The sequence below is a fragment of the Myotis yumanensis genome, unplaced genomic scaffold (genome assembly GCF_028538775.1).
Source record: "Myotis yumanensis isolate MYYU_CA2020_CCGP unplaced genomic scaffold, mMyoYum1.0.hap1 SCAF_12, whole genome shotgun sequence".
NCBI lineage: Eukaryota > Metazoa > Chordata > Mammalia > Chiroptera > Vespertilionidae > Myotis > Myotis yumanensis.
The window spans coordinates 48,509,181-48,523,103 of NW_027223763.1; the positions used below are offsets into that span (position 1 = coordinate 48,509,181).

Here is a 13,923-nt window from a genome sequence, read left to right on the forward strand (position 1 = left end):
TAGCTGAGAAGCTAATGCAGAAAACGGTACCATAGAGAGGCTGGACACCTGGGTTATGTGATTCAGGACACGCTGGAGAAGTCCATGGGTATAAGGAAGGAAGGGAAGGAAGGGAAGGAGGGAAGACTGAGTTTTAAGTAATGTCTCATGAGGTCGGAGGCCCACTAGATGGACTCTTGTTTGAGCTTCTCTTCTAGGAGTCATTCAAGAGGCCTCTGCAATGGTAGGGCTGATCTCCTCCACATCCATCATGTACTTGACCCAGTCTGCCATGTCCAGTAGCCTCTGGCAGGTTGGTGTAATCTCTCAGGGAGTCAATCATATCATCCTCCTCCACCATGAAGAACAGAAGTGGTGCCTCCCCTTTGGCTTTGTACTTGGCAGTGATCTTCTCAGCTATTGGCTGGATCACCTGCTTGGCCACCTGGGACTTCCCATCATCCTCAGAATCTACAAAAAGGATGAGGCCAGGGCTCCAGGGCATTGGAGTCAGACAGCTCCGAGCACAGGCATGATGTTCCATGGGAACTCCCTGCAGTTCTTGCCCTCGGTCAGCACCTCCACTGGACCCTGCAGGTCCAGCATGATGAGGGTGGGAATGCCTTGGATTCCATACAGCCAGTTGAGGCACAACACTGGGCCTCCTCAGTGTAGGGGACAGCAAGCCAGGGCATCTCACTGAAGTACTATTTGAATATAAGTCCTCTGACCTGTCTGCACTAACAAGGATGACTTCAAATTTCTGACCTGCCTCCTTGATCTTCTGGTAGGATTCCACCAGGACCGGGGTGAGGCTTTGGCAGGGGAGACACCAGTGTACGGAGAAATAGACTTCCATGTGAGACCCCTCCAGGCTGCTATTCTCCATTATTTCTAAGCAGGAGCCCTGCAATGACTTCCCTGAAAATACGGTTTAGGTCCCCAAGGGAATTCCAAATTTTCTGGGTCGCCATGAATCACCAGCAGCCCATTCCTGCACATGATCTTCCCAGTGGTGGCATCCAAGAATATTAGTGATGAATGTTGGAAATTTGATATTTGTTCCAAAGTTTAAGCTTTCTGTATTGCATTGTCAACCAAGACATGTCACCCAGGAAGTCCTGCTATTGCTGCTGGTCCTGGTCCAAGGACACAAAGACATTTCCAGGCAGCACTGGGGTTCTGGCTCCATGACCACCAGCCAATCCCTCCTCCCCTCAGGCTCACAGCCTCTGGCCCAAGCCTCTGTATTCCCTTGTCCTGGCTCAGGCGGCCATAGAAAGTGGCTAGGCTGGCATTAAACTGAGCGCAGGGGGGCGCTCAGGCTGCAGCCGAAGTAGAGCAGTGAGTGTAATCCACCTCCTTGTTGCTTCCTGTCATCAACTTCTCAGGGAGTATCTCCCTCCTCCAGAAAGTCCTACATCCTGGCCCACTGCAGCAGGCAGTCAGACTGCAGTGGCAGGGCTCCCTGGGTCTGCACAGTGGGCGAGGCCACAGTGGTGTCGAAGGCAAGAGGCAAGAACCAGGGGTGGAACTGTTTTTGTTTAATATTTATTATCCAAGCCTAAGACAGTACCTGCTAAACATTTAATGAATGAATAAACACATTCTACCTACAAATACTACTTACAATATTAGCAAGATTCAATGAATTTAGTGAATTGAACAAATTATTAGTGAAATGATTTATTTTGAATGAATAAATTACTGTTATTACTGAATGAATTCCTGCCTGACTTATTTGTTTCCCATCCTAGCTACCTTATTCCAGAACATTGTCATAAAATGGGAGCTGCCCAGTAAAACACATTTGAGTATTTATAAATAAGAATTTCATTTATGAAAGATAAAACATGGGGTTGTTAGGAATTATACTGGAATATTTGTTTCTCAACTTATTTTAGCATTTTGTGTTGATATTTTGATGTGGAAACTAGGATTCCCATGACTTAATCCTTAAAATTTTTAGTTTAGGATGTTAATTGTGGGTAGAATGAATTATAATAACTAAAATAATTGCTTGCTTATAATACAAGTAATGTCTCCTTTACTTCTTTGCTTTCTGTGCAATTATTTATTTGTCTTCCCTACTGTAATGGTGTTTTATTACACTTTATTCTTGGTGTTTACAGCAAGTATGTATTATAGAATACATATCAGTAATATGTATCCAAATATAGGTTTTTACATTTAAAAAAAATTTTTTTAATTAAAGTTTATATTCAATATTTATTTATATTATTTTCAGGTGTACAGTATAGTTGTTAGACAATCATGTACTTTACAAAGTGATTTCTCCCGATATTTCCAGTGCCCACCTGGCAACATACTTATTACAATATTATTGACTATATTTCCTATGTTGTAGTTACATTCCCATTACTATTTTGTAACTGCCAGTTTGTATTTCTTAGTCCCTTCACCTTTTTCACCCAGCCTCCCAACCCCCCACACATCTGGCAACTATCAGTCTGATCTTTGTATCTTTGAGTGTTTCTATTCTGTTTGTTCATTTATTTCACTCTTTTATTTTCCACATATAAATGAAATTGTATGGTATTTATCATTCTCTGTCTGACTTATTTCACTTAGCATACCCTCTAAGTCCATCTGTGCTGTTGCAAATGGCAAGGTTTCATTCTTTTTTTATGGCCAAGTAATATTCCATAGTTTCTCTGTACCGCTGCTTTTTTATCCACTCATCTATTTTATTAACTTATTTTTTTATTGATTTCAGAGACGAAGGGAGAGGGAAAGAGAGATACAGAAACATCAGTGATGAGAGAGAATCATTGATCGGCTGCCTTCTGCATGCCCCCCACTGGGGATTGAGCCTGCAACCTGGGCATGTGCCCTAACTGGGAATCAAACTATGATCTCCTGGTTCATAGGTTGATGCTCTACCACTGATCACACCAGCTTGGCAATCCACTCATTTATTGATGGGCACTTGGATTGCTTCCACATCTTGGCTGTTGTAAAGAACACTGCAGTGAACATACGGGTGCATATATTCTTTTGAATTATACTTTGGGTTTCTTCAGATATATACCCAGAAGTGGAATCACTGGGTCATATGGCAGTTTCATTTTTATTTTTATTTATTTATTTATTTTTAAAGTATATTTTATTGATTTTTTTTACAGAGAGGAAGGGAGAAGCAGAGGGATAGAGAGTTAGAAACATCGATGAGAGAGAAACATCGATTCAGCTGCCTCTTGCACACTCCCCACTGGGGATGTGCCCGCAACCAAGGTACATGCCCTTGACTGGAATCGAACCTGGGACCCTTCAGTCCGCAGGCCAACGCTCTATCCACTGAGCCAAACCAATCAGGGCGGCAGTTTCATTTTTAATTTTGAGGAACCTCCATACTGTTTTCCATAGTGGCTACACTGATCTGCATTTCTACCAATAGTGCCCTAGGGTTCCCTTTTCTTCAACATTCTCTCCAACACTTTTTTGTTGATTTATTGATGATAGCCATTCTGACAGGTGTGAGGTGATATCTCATTGTGGTTTTAATTTTCAATTATCTGATGACTAGTGATGTTCAGCATCTTTTCATATATCTATTAGCCATTTGTATGTTCTCTTTGGAGAAGTGTCCATCTGTTCTCGCCCATTTTTTTTTAAATTGAATTTGTTTGAATTTTTGGTGTTGAGTTGTATGAATTCTTTATAAATTTTGGATATTAATACCTTATTGGATCTATCATTGGTGAATATGTTCTTCCATTCATAGGTTGTGTTTTTGTTTTGTTGATGGTTTCCTTTGCTGTGCAGAATCATTTTAGTTCGATGTAGTTCCATTTGTTTATTTTTTTCTTTTGTTTCCCTTGTCTAAGGAGATAAATATTGCTAAAAGAAATGTTTCTTTTACTGCCTATGTTTTCTTTTAGAAGTTTTATGGTTTTGAGTGTTATATTTAAGTCTTTAATCCATTTTGAGATTATTCTTGTGTATTGTGTAAGAAGGTGCTCTATTTTTACTTTTTGCAACTGTCCAGTTTTGCAAGCACTGTTTACTGAATATATGGTCTTTATACATTCTTGCTGCCTTTATCATATATTAATTAACCATATAGATGTGGGTTTATTTATGGCTCTCTATACTGTTCCACTGATCTATGTGTCTGTTTTTTGCCAGTACTATACTGTTTTGATTACTATAGCCATATAGTATTGTTTGATATCAAAGATATGTTTTGAAAGAATGATTATAATGACATATTATTTGTTGAGTGATTACCACATCAGGCTTGTACATGTTGTACCCCATTTAATCTTTGTAGCAGTCATATCAAGTAGTACTATAATTATCCCCATTTTATGGATGAGGGAGCTCAGACTTATAGAAGAAATTTGCCAGATATCACAGAGCTGGTAAGCAGAAGAGGCCTGAGTCATTGAAATTTTTAAAATCCTGATTTCTGGGCCTCATCCTCTGGAAATTCTGTTTCTTTGTTGTGGGGTGGGGCCACAACATTAGTAATAAAGAAAGAATTTCTGGAGGATGAGGCCCAGAAATCAGGATTTTAAAAAGATCCTCAGGTGATTCTAATGTGCAGCCAAGGTTGAGAACCACTGTATTAAAGGGTCCATACATTGACTTATTTTAACTCGGTTGCTCTGAGCTCCAGTATTGAGGCAGCAGCTCAAAAGGCACCAAGGCCATTTAGGGAGAAACTGAGTTGTCTGGTATCAGAGAGAGCTTAAGGGTGTTTTTTTCCTGGACAGTGCTGGCAGAGGCTATTGTTTTGTGTGTGTGTGTGTGTGTGTGTGTGTGTTGAGCCTTCCCCCTATGGAGCCAGTGGGCAGGTGCCATATCTGTCTCCATCAACCTGGGTATCACCATTCACCCTACTGGTGATATACTGAGACCCTGCCCTACCCAACTAGCGGACCTATCCAAGCTGTTTCCCATGTTTTTTTCCCCATACAAATGGCCTGTCTTGGCTTATGTTCCAGACTTCCCTAAAATCTCTCAAACAAGCAGCATGTGGCCTCAGCATGCCCCATAACTCTTGCTAAGTGGCCTCAGGCCCAGCACTAGTGGTAACCAGCCTTGGCTTGCAGCTTGACCTCTCCTGGGCACCTTTAAGCCCAGCACAAGTAGAAGCCATCTGTAGATTGCTTTGTTGTTCATAATCGATGGCCCCAGGCAGAGCACACGTGGTGGCTGACCTTGGCCTGCACCTTCCAGGAGGCCCCAGAGCCAGCGCACCCAGTGGAAAGCTTCAGACCATGTTGGAGCACCATTCAAACACCTTCATGAGTAACACACTCAAGGAGTGGACTCAGCAGTTACCAGAGTAAAATATTAGATATTTCTTGTAGCAATATTTTTTCTGATATATCTCCTAGGGCAAGGGAAACAAAAGAAAAAAAATAAACAAATGGGACTGCATCAAACTAAACATTTTTTCACAGCAAGAGAAATCACGAGCAAAATGAAAAGACAACCCACTGAATAGGAAGACACATTCACCAATGATACCTCTGATAAGGAGTTAATATTCTAAATTTATGAAGAACTCAAACAACTCAACACCAAAAAATAAACACCCCCCCCCCCCCAAAATAATCCAATTTCAAAACAGGCAAAGCACCTGATTGGACACTTCTCCAAGGAAGATATACAGATGGCCAATATACATATGAAACGATGCCAAATGTCACTAATTATCAGAGAAATGCAAAATAAAACCACAATGAGTTATCACCTCACACCCCTCAGAATGGATATCATTAATAAATCCACAAATGACAAGTGTTGGCGCGGATGTTGAGAAAAGGGAACCCTAGTACACTGTTGGCCATAATGCGGATTGGTATAGCTACTATGGAAAACAGTGTAGAGTTTCCTGAAAAACTAAAAAATGTAACTGCCTTTTGACCCAGCTACTCTACTTCTGGGATTATATCCAAAGAAAATTGAAACGCAGATTTGAAAGAATATATGCACCCCTGTGTTCATTGCAGTTCTATTTACAATAGCCAAGATTGGAAGGAGCTCAAGTGCTCCTCAGCACTTGATAAGTGCGGGGGGGAAAGCTTGTGCTACATTTACACAATGGGAATACTCCTCAGCCATAAAAAGAGGAAAATCTTACCTTTTGTAATAGCATAGATGGACCTGGAGAGTATTATGCTGAGTGAGATAAGCCAGTTAGAAAAACACAAGTACCATATGATTTCACTCATGTGGGATCTAATAAACAAAAATTAACTAACAATGTGGAGACAGACTCATGGATACAGAGAACAGAATGCGTGAGAAGGTGAAGGGATTAGACAAGGAAAAAAACAAAGACTGATGAACACAGACAACAGTATAGTGACTGCCCAAGGGAAGGAGGCATGGGGGGAGGTAGAAGAAGGTAAAGGGGTATAAATGGTGATGGAAGAAGACGACTTGACTTGGGGTGGTAAACACAATACAATATTCAGATGGTGTATTGTAGAATTGTATACCTGGAACTTGTATAATTTTATTAACCAATGTCACCCCAATAAATTCAATTAAAACAACAAGAACAATGAGATACCATTTCACCTATTAGAATTACCAAAATCCAGAACACTGACAACAAATGCTGTGGAGGATCTGAGTAAGAGGAACTCATTCATTGCTGCTGGTAATGTAAAATGATATAGCCACTTTGAAAGACAGCTTAGAAGTTTTTGTGTGGGTTTTTTTTCAGTATTAGTCACTTTATTTTCTCCTTTCTGTGGTTGTAAGAAGTATGTTGCCATTGTAAAACAATAGATTTTAGTAATAACATTTTTATTTATATTTTCAGCTATCAAATTTCTCAAAGATGTCCAGTATATGCTCTATCATATTTTAAAAAAAATTATTATTGATTTTAGAGAGGAAGGGAGAAGGAGAGATAGAAATAAGAGAGAAACAACTATTGGCTGTCTCTTGCACATTCCCTACTGGGGGCTGAGCCTACAACCTGGGCATATGCCCTGACTATGAATCAAACTACAACCTGGGCATATGCCCTGACTGAAAATCTATCCAGTGACCCTCTGGTATATGGATCATGCTCAACTAATTAAGCCACACTGGTCACACCACTCTATCACATTTTAAACATTATTTTCTCAACATTCTTCATGGGAGCTAAATAATGGATTTCGTTAACCCCATTTTACAAATAATGAAATCTTATAACATATAACATACTGAATGCTAAAGAAAGCATGTTTTCATGAAGAGAAAAGTCTTGAAACTTCCTTCAACATTTCTCAAAATTACTGTCTTTTGCTCTTCTAGAAGTTTTTTTTTAAAAAAAACTGAACATCTTACCATATCATCTAGCAATTATGTTTCTTGCTATTTACCCACATGAGTTGAAAACATGTCCACACAAAAACCTGCACATGAATGTTTTTATAGCAGCTCTATTCATAATTGTCAAAACTTGAATGCAACCAAGATGAATGAATAAAAGAACTGTGGTACCTCCATGCCCATGTTATTCAGTGCCATTAAGAAATGAATAATCAAGCTTTGAAAAAACATGGAGAAATCCTAAGACATATTATTAAGTGAAAGAAGACTATCTGAAAAGGCTATATATTGTGTGGTAACGAATGAGTTTCTAGAGAGGCAAAACTGTGGGGACAGTAAAAGAATTGGTGGCAGAGATTTGGGGGAAGGGAGGGAATTTTAGGACAATGACCTTGTCCTATATGGTACTATGAGAATGGATACATGTCATTATACATTTGTCAGAATCTGTAGAATGTACAACACCAGGTATAAACTATGGGCTTTGGTTGACAACAATATGTCAATGTTGGTTTATCAGTTGTACAAATGTACAAAGATTGGAGGGTAGGAGAATAGGTGCCCTGGAAAGGATGGGAATATATGGGAGCTTCCTGTACTTTCCACTCAGATTTTCTGTGAACCTAAAACTAGTCTAAAAACAAAGTCAATTAATTAAAAAATAGAATTTATAACACAATGAGTGAGCCCTAATGTAAACTATAGACTTTAGTTAATAATAAACATATAGCCTGACTGGCATGACTCAGTGGTTGAACATCAACTTAATAACCAAGAGGTCACAGTTTGATTCCCAGTCAGGGCCACAGACATTTGGTGGAAATTTACTTGGTATTTAAGTGAATTTGTCTAAAATTTTACGTCTATGTAAATTGAAGGAACTAGCTAAATCCTAAAATGATAAGTTTGTTAATTTACTATTCTAACAAGTTTTCATATCAATTCACAGTTACTTTGTTAAAGAAATGGTTTGTAAATTCTACAATCTAAATACATAAAAGCCTAAGCGACTGTCCAACTGTTCCACCATCTGACCAGTAGCTATGACACACAATGACCACCAGGGGCAGACGCTCAACGAAGGAGCTGCTGAACTGTGGTGACTTGGCAGCTACAGTTCTCAGGTGATGCACCCGGAACCAGAGAGGAGGGAGCCCAATTCCAGGGTGCATTACCTGAAAACCGCCCTTTCGTGATCCGGGACCCCTCAGGGGATGTCGGAGAGCCAGTTTTGGCCTGATCCCTGAAGGCCAGGCCGAGTCACCCCACCAGTGCACGAATCTGTCCACCAGGCCTCTAGTAGTAAATATAAAGTACATTCCCTTGCTAAACCACTTTTTCTATAATTTAAATAAGGACACTGACTTCCTTATTTTCTTATATATATAGCTATTTATTTTTCCCCTTAAAAAAACATAATTTACTTTTTAGCTTCTTAGGCAGTAGAATTAAGTGAAGAACGCTAGTTTGAAAAATACTTAAGTTTATTTGATCCCAAAAGAATGAAATAGTGTCCAATCTTATTGCAATTGATAGTTCAATACAACACAAAAAATCTTTAAAAATGTATTTGAAAAGTCCCAAGTTTTGTGACTATTTGTATATCTGATATGAGTTAATATCAATGAAAATATTTTGGTCCATTTTATGGACCTGTTAGTCATTATGTACACTGAGTTATTTTTAATTTTGCTATTAAAATAATTTGTTTAATATTAAGTAGTGAAAGGACACTTGGATATTAGATCTTGAGGGAAAAGTGGGTGACAGATCATAAGTTATCAAATACAAGTTTCAAAAATAGACATCTATTCTTACTAATGCAAGACATAGAGTTTTACTATCTAGTTAAAAAAAATTTTAAGTTGAGTTATTTGTGTGTGGTTGAAATGATAAAGATTTTATTGCCATTTTAAGTTATCAGCATTAAAAAAGCAATTAACAAAATTCCATTAATAAAAAAGACAAAATACTTTTTAGCATGCAAATATTTATTAACAGAAACTACAATAATACAAGGAATATTTTCTTAAACACAAAATTAAAGACCTAAACACTAAAAACCATTTCTCATATTCTAATAATCAGTGGGGTGATGGAGGCATCAGTGAATGTCATTGCAAATACATGTGATCATTACATGAAATGCACAATTAGTTTCATCTCAGCAGTAGACAGCCACCTCTTTTTTGGTACAGCCTACATTACAACACTTATCAGATAATAGGTAAGTGGCCTCTCTCTTTTTTAGGAAATGTTTAACTAAGCGTATGTTTTTTAATTTTGAAAGACTTTCGTTTTCTGCTTCACTTTGTCTCTGGAGACCATTTTTCTTAAATTCTTCAAAGTTAAGATTTATATCCTTTGATGAAGCTTGTTGAAGTAGCTCTTTCAATAATGGCTGCCTCTCAGCCAGTGTTGTCTTCAGTTCCTGTTGAGAAGTAGGAATGAATTCCATCCTCATATTTAAGGGTTCTGCATTCTTGGTGGTGGAAAATGGCATGATTTCTAAGTTTAAAAAAAAGAGGAGGAGAAGAAAAAATACTCATGTCAATGGACATCAGGAAAACTAAAAATTTGCATAGATATAAAGGAAAGCATTGTCTCAATAAAATTAAATATCAACATAATCAGCAAGTTACCTAATATGTAAACAATTTAGTTCATATAGTTGGGCACTTTAAAATACTACAAATATACCAAGTTTATAATGCTTTATTCCACTTGGACCATCTGTTACTTCTTATGTCCCCTTAATGCTTTCATTAAAGGCCTGCACCTTTCCCTGACATAGCTGAAGTCATCTTGGTCATTAAAAACAGTTTGACTACATATTAATTTTTCTTACCTGAGTAATTTTCTTCCATTGCTAAGTAACTTACCATTAGTTATAATAACGCTTGAAGAGTATATTAGTTATTTTAAACTATCAAATAATCTATGGTGGAAAATTACTGCTTCAAGATAAAGTTAAAAAGGCAGAATTTTCAACTGCTCCAATCTCTTAGGGTGGTGAAACCAGTCCTTGATGCCTCATACATATACTCTTTAACGATTTCTCTTCTTCAGAATATTTACTCCAAATTGTAGCTGAGCCCCTTGTGATTTTAATGCCCCTAGTATTTTTGACAGCTAGAATTAAATAATTCTTAATCAGGTCTTTGTTCACATGTTAAGCACTTTTCCTACTCAACTCTTTTGTTCTCATGAATGGACTCAAGTTGCTGATGTACTATCTCTTTTTCAAGCAGGAAATAAATACAGGGTCACCAGGAGAATTTTTGAGTTTGTTTTGCAGAAGGAAAGAATGTCTTCTAAGTAGCTGAGATGAGCTGTTGACACTCAGGAGTCTGCTATGAAAAAGCATCATCTGTGACTAAAGCTATACAGACTTCTCTGTCAGTTCCCTGGAACTCTCCTTCCCCTACGCCCTAGCTACATAAAAACTCCCTACTTTTGCTTTTAGGGACAGATGGATTTGTGAGATCTTGCTCTCCCATTCTGTCACCTCAGCCAAATTGAATACACCTTTCTCTATCTCCAAGAACCAGTGTCTCAATGTTTTGGCCTACTAGCACATTAATACACACACCTGAATTTTGGGCAGTGATTCTGCAACAAAATCATTTAGCTGTTTGTCTGAAGGGCAAACTTCCTTTGACTCTTGGTCCCTTGCGGGTTCTCCTGAAGATGACAAGGCCCTTTTGTTTATCTTCAATCCCTACTCTTACAAATGAATTTCAAGACCCAGTTCAAAGCTGTGGGGCCCTGGCTGGTGTGGCTCAGTTGGTTGAGTGTCGTCCCATGCACCTAGAGTTTGCTAGTTCCATTCTTGGTCAGGCCCATGCCTGCCTTGGGGGTGGGCTCAATCCCCAGTAGGGGTTGTGCAGGAGGCAACCAATCAGTGTTTCACCGATTGATGTTTCTCTAACTCATCAGTGTTTCTCTCTTTTTCCCCCTCTCCCTCTCTAAAATATCAGTAAAAGCATGTAAATAAGAGAAGTGGGAAGCTAGGCTCTCCCCTTTGGTGAAGTATAAAAAAAAATACATAAAATAAAACAAAAGAGGAGGTTTTCAATGGCATGGGCCATGGCCCAGCATTTTATTTATTTATTTATTTTTTTACAGAGGAAGAGAGTTGTTAAATCCGAGGCTTCATGTCCACCTCTCCAGGACCCTATGGGAGGTCTTTTGAGTTCTGCGTCAGACATATTTGATAACTGGTTCACACCTCACTGCCCCCTGTCCTCTCAAGATGCCCTGTCCAGTTGCCCCAGCCGGTAGCACTCCTGCTCTCCAGGCCACAGACCTTGACTCTGGGGTCTAACCCCAATTTGCCCTGCCTTTTACGGGTCTTTGGGCAGACTTATCTCCTCTGTGGCTATCCCCTTCTCCCCACCAAGACTGCCTTGCTGCCAAGAGGCGAAGGGCATGGCTCTCAGATAAAATTGTTTACTGTTCCCATAGTTTTCCCTTGCTCTGGTAAGATCCCTGGTAAGACCCTTACTAGAAAAGCAAGTTATAAAGGGAACAATCCGAATTTTTAGGGACCAGCAGCTCTCACCTGCAGATGGTCCAGATCTTGGCTTACGCTGCTTCCTCATGTCCTCTGCCCAGATGTGAGTGCCGCAGACACGGATGAAGAAACGGACTAATTCGAGGTTGCACTTAGTAAAAATTTCTGTGTCCTGGCCTCGGCTCTCTCTGGGAAGTTGGCTCAGTAGCAGCCAACTTCCTAGCTGGTGGAACAAGAACAGGCGCAGCATCCTGGACCTTATCTCTCTTGCTCTGGGCATTTCAGCCTTTGTCTAGAGACTGTAGCTGCTGCCACCTACCAGCCTCTGCCAGTATGCCAATCCTGGGCTTCAGGATACTTTTCCTTGGCTCCACCAAGCTTTTATAGCTCTCAGGCTACCACTTAGACCTTGAGGCAATGGTCCAAGCTCCACCCCTTTCCCCACCCAGCTCCTTGTAATGTACTACCCCTACCCCTCTTCCCAGCTCTAATTTATCTTTTCAACCTTTCCTCCATTTGCCCATCTTTCTGTTCTTGGCCCTCTTACAGTTGTATTTTTTCCCCTCTTTCCTTATCCTCAAGCCATTTTGTATACTTATGTAAAGCTAGTCAATATTTGAAGTATTTCCTTTATTATAAAGCTAGGCTGGCCATTACACTAAATTTATCAACAAAAGTAAAATAGAAATTGCCCAGCCAGTGTGGCTTAGTGGTTGAGCGTCAACCTATGAACCAGGAGGTCACGGTTCAATTCCTGGTCAGGATACATGCCTGAGTTGTAGGTTTAATCTCCAGTGTGGGGCATGCAGGAGGCAGCTGATCAATGATTCTCTCATATCATTGATGTTTCTCTCTCTCTCTCTCCCTCTTTCTTCCTCTCTCAAATCAATAAAAATATATTTTAAAAAATAAACAGAAATTATTCATACTCTTATAACCTAGAGTTTTCCAGTCTGAACATTTGCTGCATAACCTGTTGATCTAAATAAGATTATAATTAGATTAATGAGTATAGTATGTGGTATATCAATCCATAAAAATGTAATGAATGAAATTATAAGATATTGACAAGAGAGGGAAAACTGATGAATTTTTATCTAAATCGCAGTAGAAACATTAAAATTCTCAATGCATCACTTTAGGCTTACGCAATATCATAAGTTTGCCATGCACTTTCTCCACTGACTTTCCTCCAGTTCTTCTGGGAGGTGGTTTGATAGCAACCCAGTTTCTTGAATACTTTAATTTGATGTTTCATTTTATATTTTAGAGACTAGAGAACACACACACACACACACACACACGAACAAATCATAAAAGAAAGGGGGAAAAAAGCAGTAGAATCCCACAATTACAAGAAGAAAATTTTGATAGTACATGTTACAGCATAAAAATCATGTGGGTTTTTGTTGTTGTTTTTACTGTATCCTATGTTTGCTGTATTTGGTGAGGTAATTTTTTTTCAATGATACAAACCTTTTTATTTTATTTGGTTAGAAATATTCCCTGGATAACTTAAAGGGTGTCCCAAAATTCACGCAAGAGATAATTTTGATAGAAAACACAGGTTTATAATTAAAAATTGTAAATTTTTTATTGATTCATAAAGTATATAGTATAGGGTTATGTATGGAATAGCATATCAAGTAAATGGATTATCATGTCGCGATAGCAAGCACTATTAACTGTTATTGCCTGAGCAGCCGCATTTTCGAAGAAGAATGGTCCGATGATGCCTCCAGCCCAAAATCCGCACCAAACAGTGACACGTTGTGGATGCATTTGTTCCTCAACAATCACTCGTGGATTTTCTGAACCCCAAATGTGACAATTTTGTTGATTAACCAAGCCATCAAGATGAAAATGAGCCTCATCGCTGAAGATGATTTTGTTTGAAAAATCAGTACCCACTTGTTGTTGTTCCATAATCCATTCAACAAACTCTATTCGCTGTGCGTGGTTCTTGAGTCAATTGAACTTTGTAAGCATGAAGATGCAAATCTTTTGTGAGAATACGCTGTAGAGAACTTCTCGAAATGTCCAATTCTTGACCACGGTGCCGAATTGATGTCCCTGGACTCTCAGCAACACTCTCACGAACTGCTTTGATGTTTTGTGTTGAA

At 39.0% G+C, this 13,923-nt stretch overlaps 1 protein-coding gene and 1 pseudogene across 1 annotated transcript; both read right to left on the minus strand.

Moving 5' to 3' along the window:
• Nucleotides 1–204: 204 nt before the first annotated feature.
• LOC139020321 (nucleoredoxin-like) lies at nt 205–3,698 on the minus strand (annotated as a pseudogene).
• A 5,641-nt stretch (nt 3,699–9,339) lies between these two features.
• Nucleotides 9,340–12,050, minus strand: LOC139021237 (prorelaxin-like). The gene is made up of 2 exons (XM_070431607.1): nt 11,849–12,050; nt 9,340–9,792 (listed from the first exon to the last, which is right to left on the minus strand). Exons 1-2 carry the CDS (start codon nt 12,048–12,050, stop codon nt 9,449–9,451), a joined length of 546 nt encoding a protein of 181 aa, XP_070287708.1. The 3' UTR covers nt 9,340–9,448.
• Nucleotides 12,051–13,923: the final 1,873 nt, after the last annotated feature.

Coding starts and splice junctions, on each gene's coding strand:
- LOC139021237 (XM_070431607.1), bottom strand. CDS start 12,050: ATGCTGCGCCTGTTCTTGTTCCACCAGCTAGGAAGTTGGCTGCTACTG. Junction 9,793..11,848: donor AAGATCTGGACCATCTGCAG/GTGAGAGCTGCT, acceptor TTTTAAACTTAG/AAATCATGCCATTTTCCACC.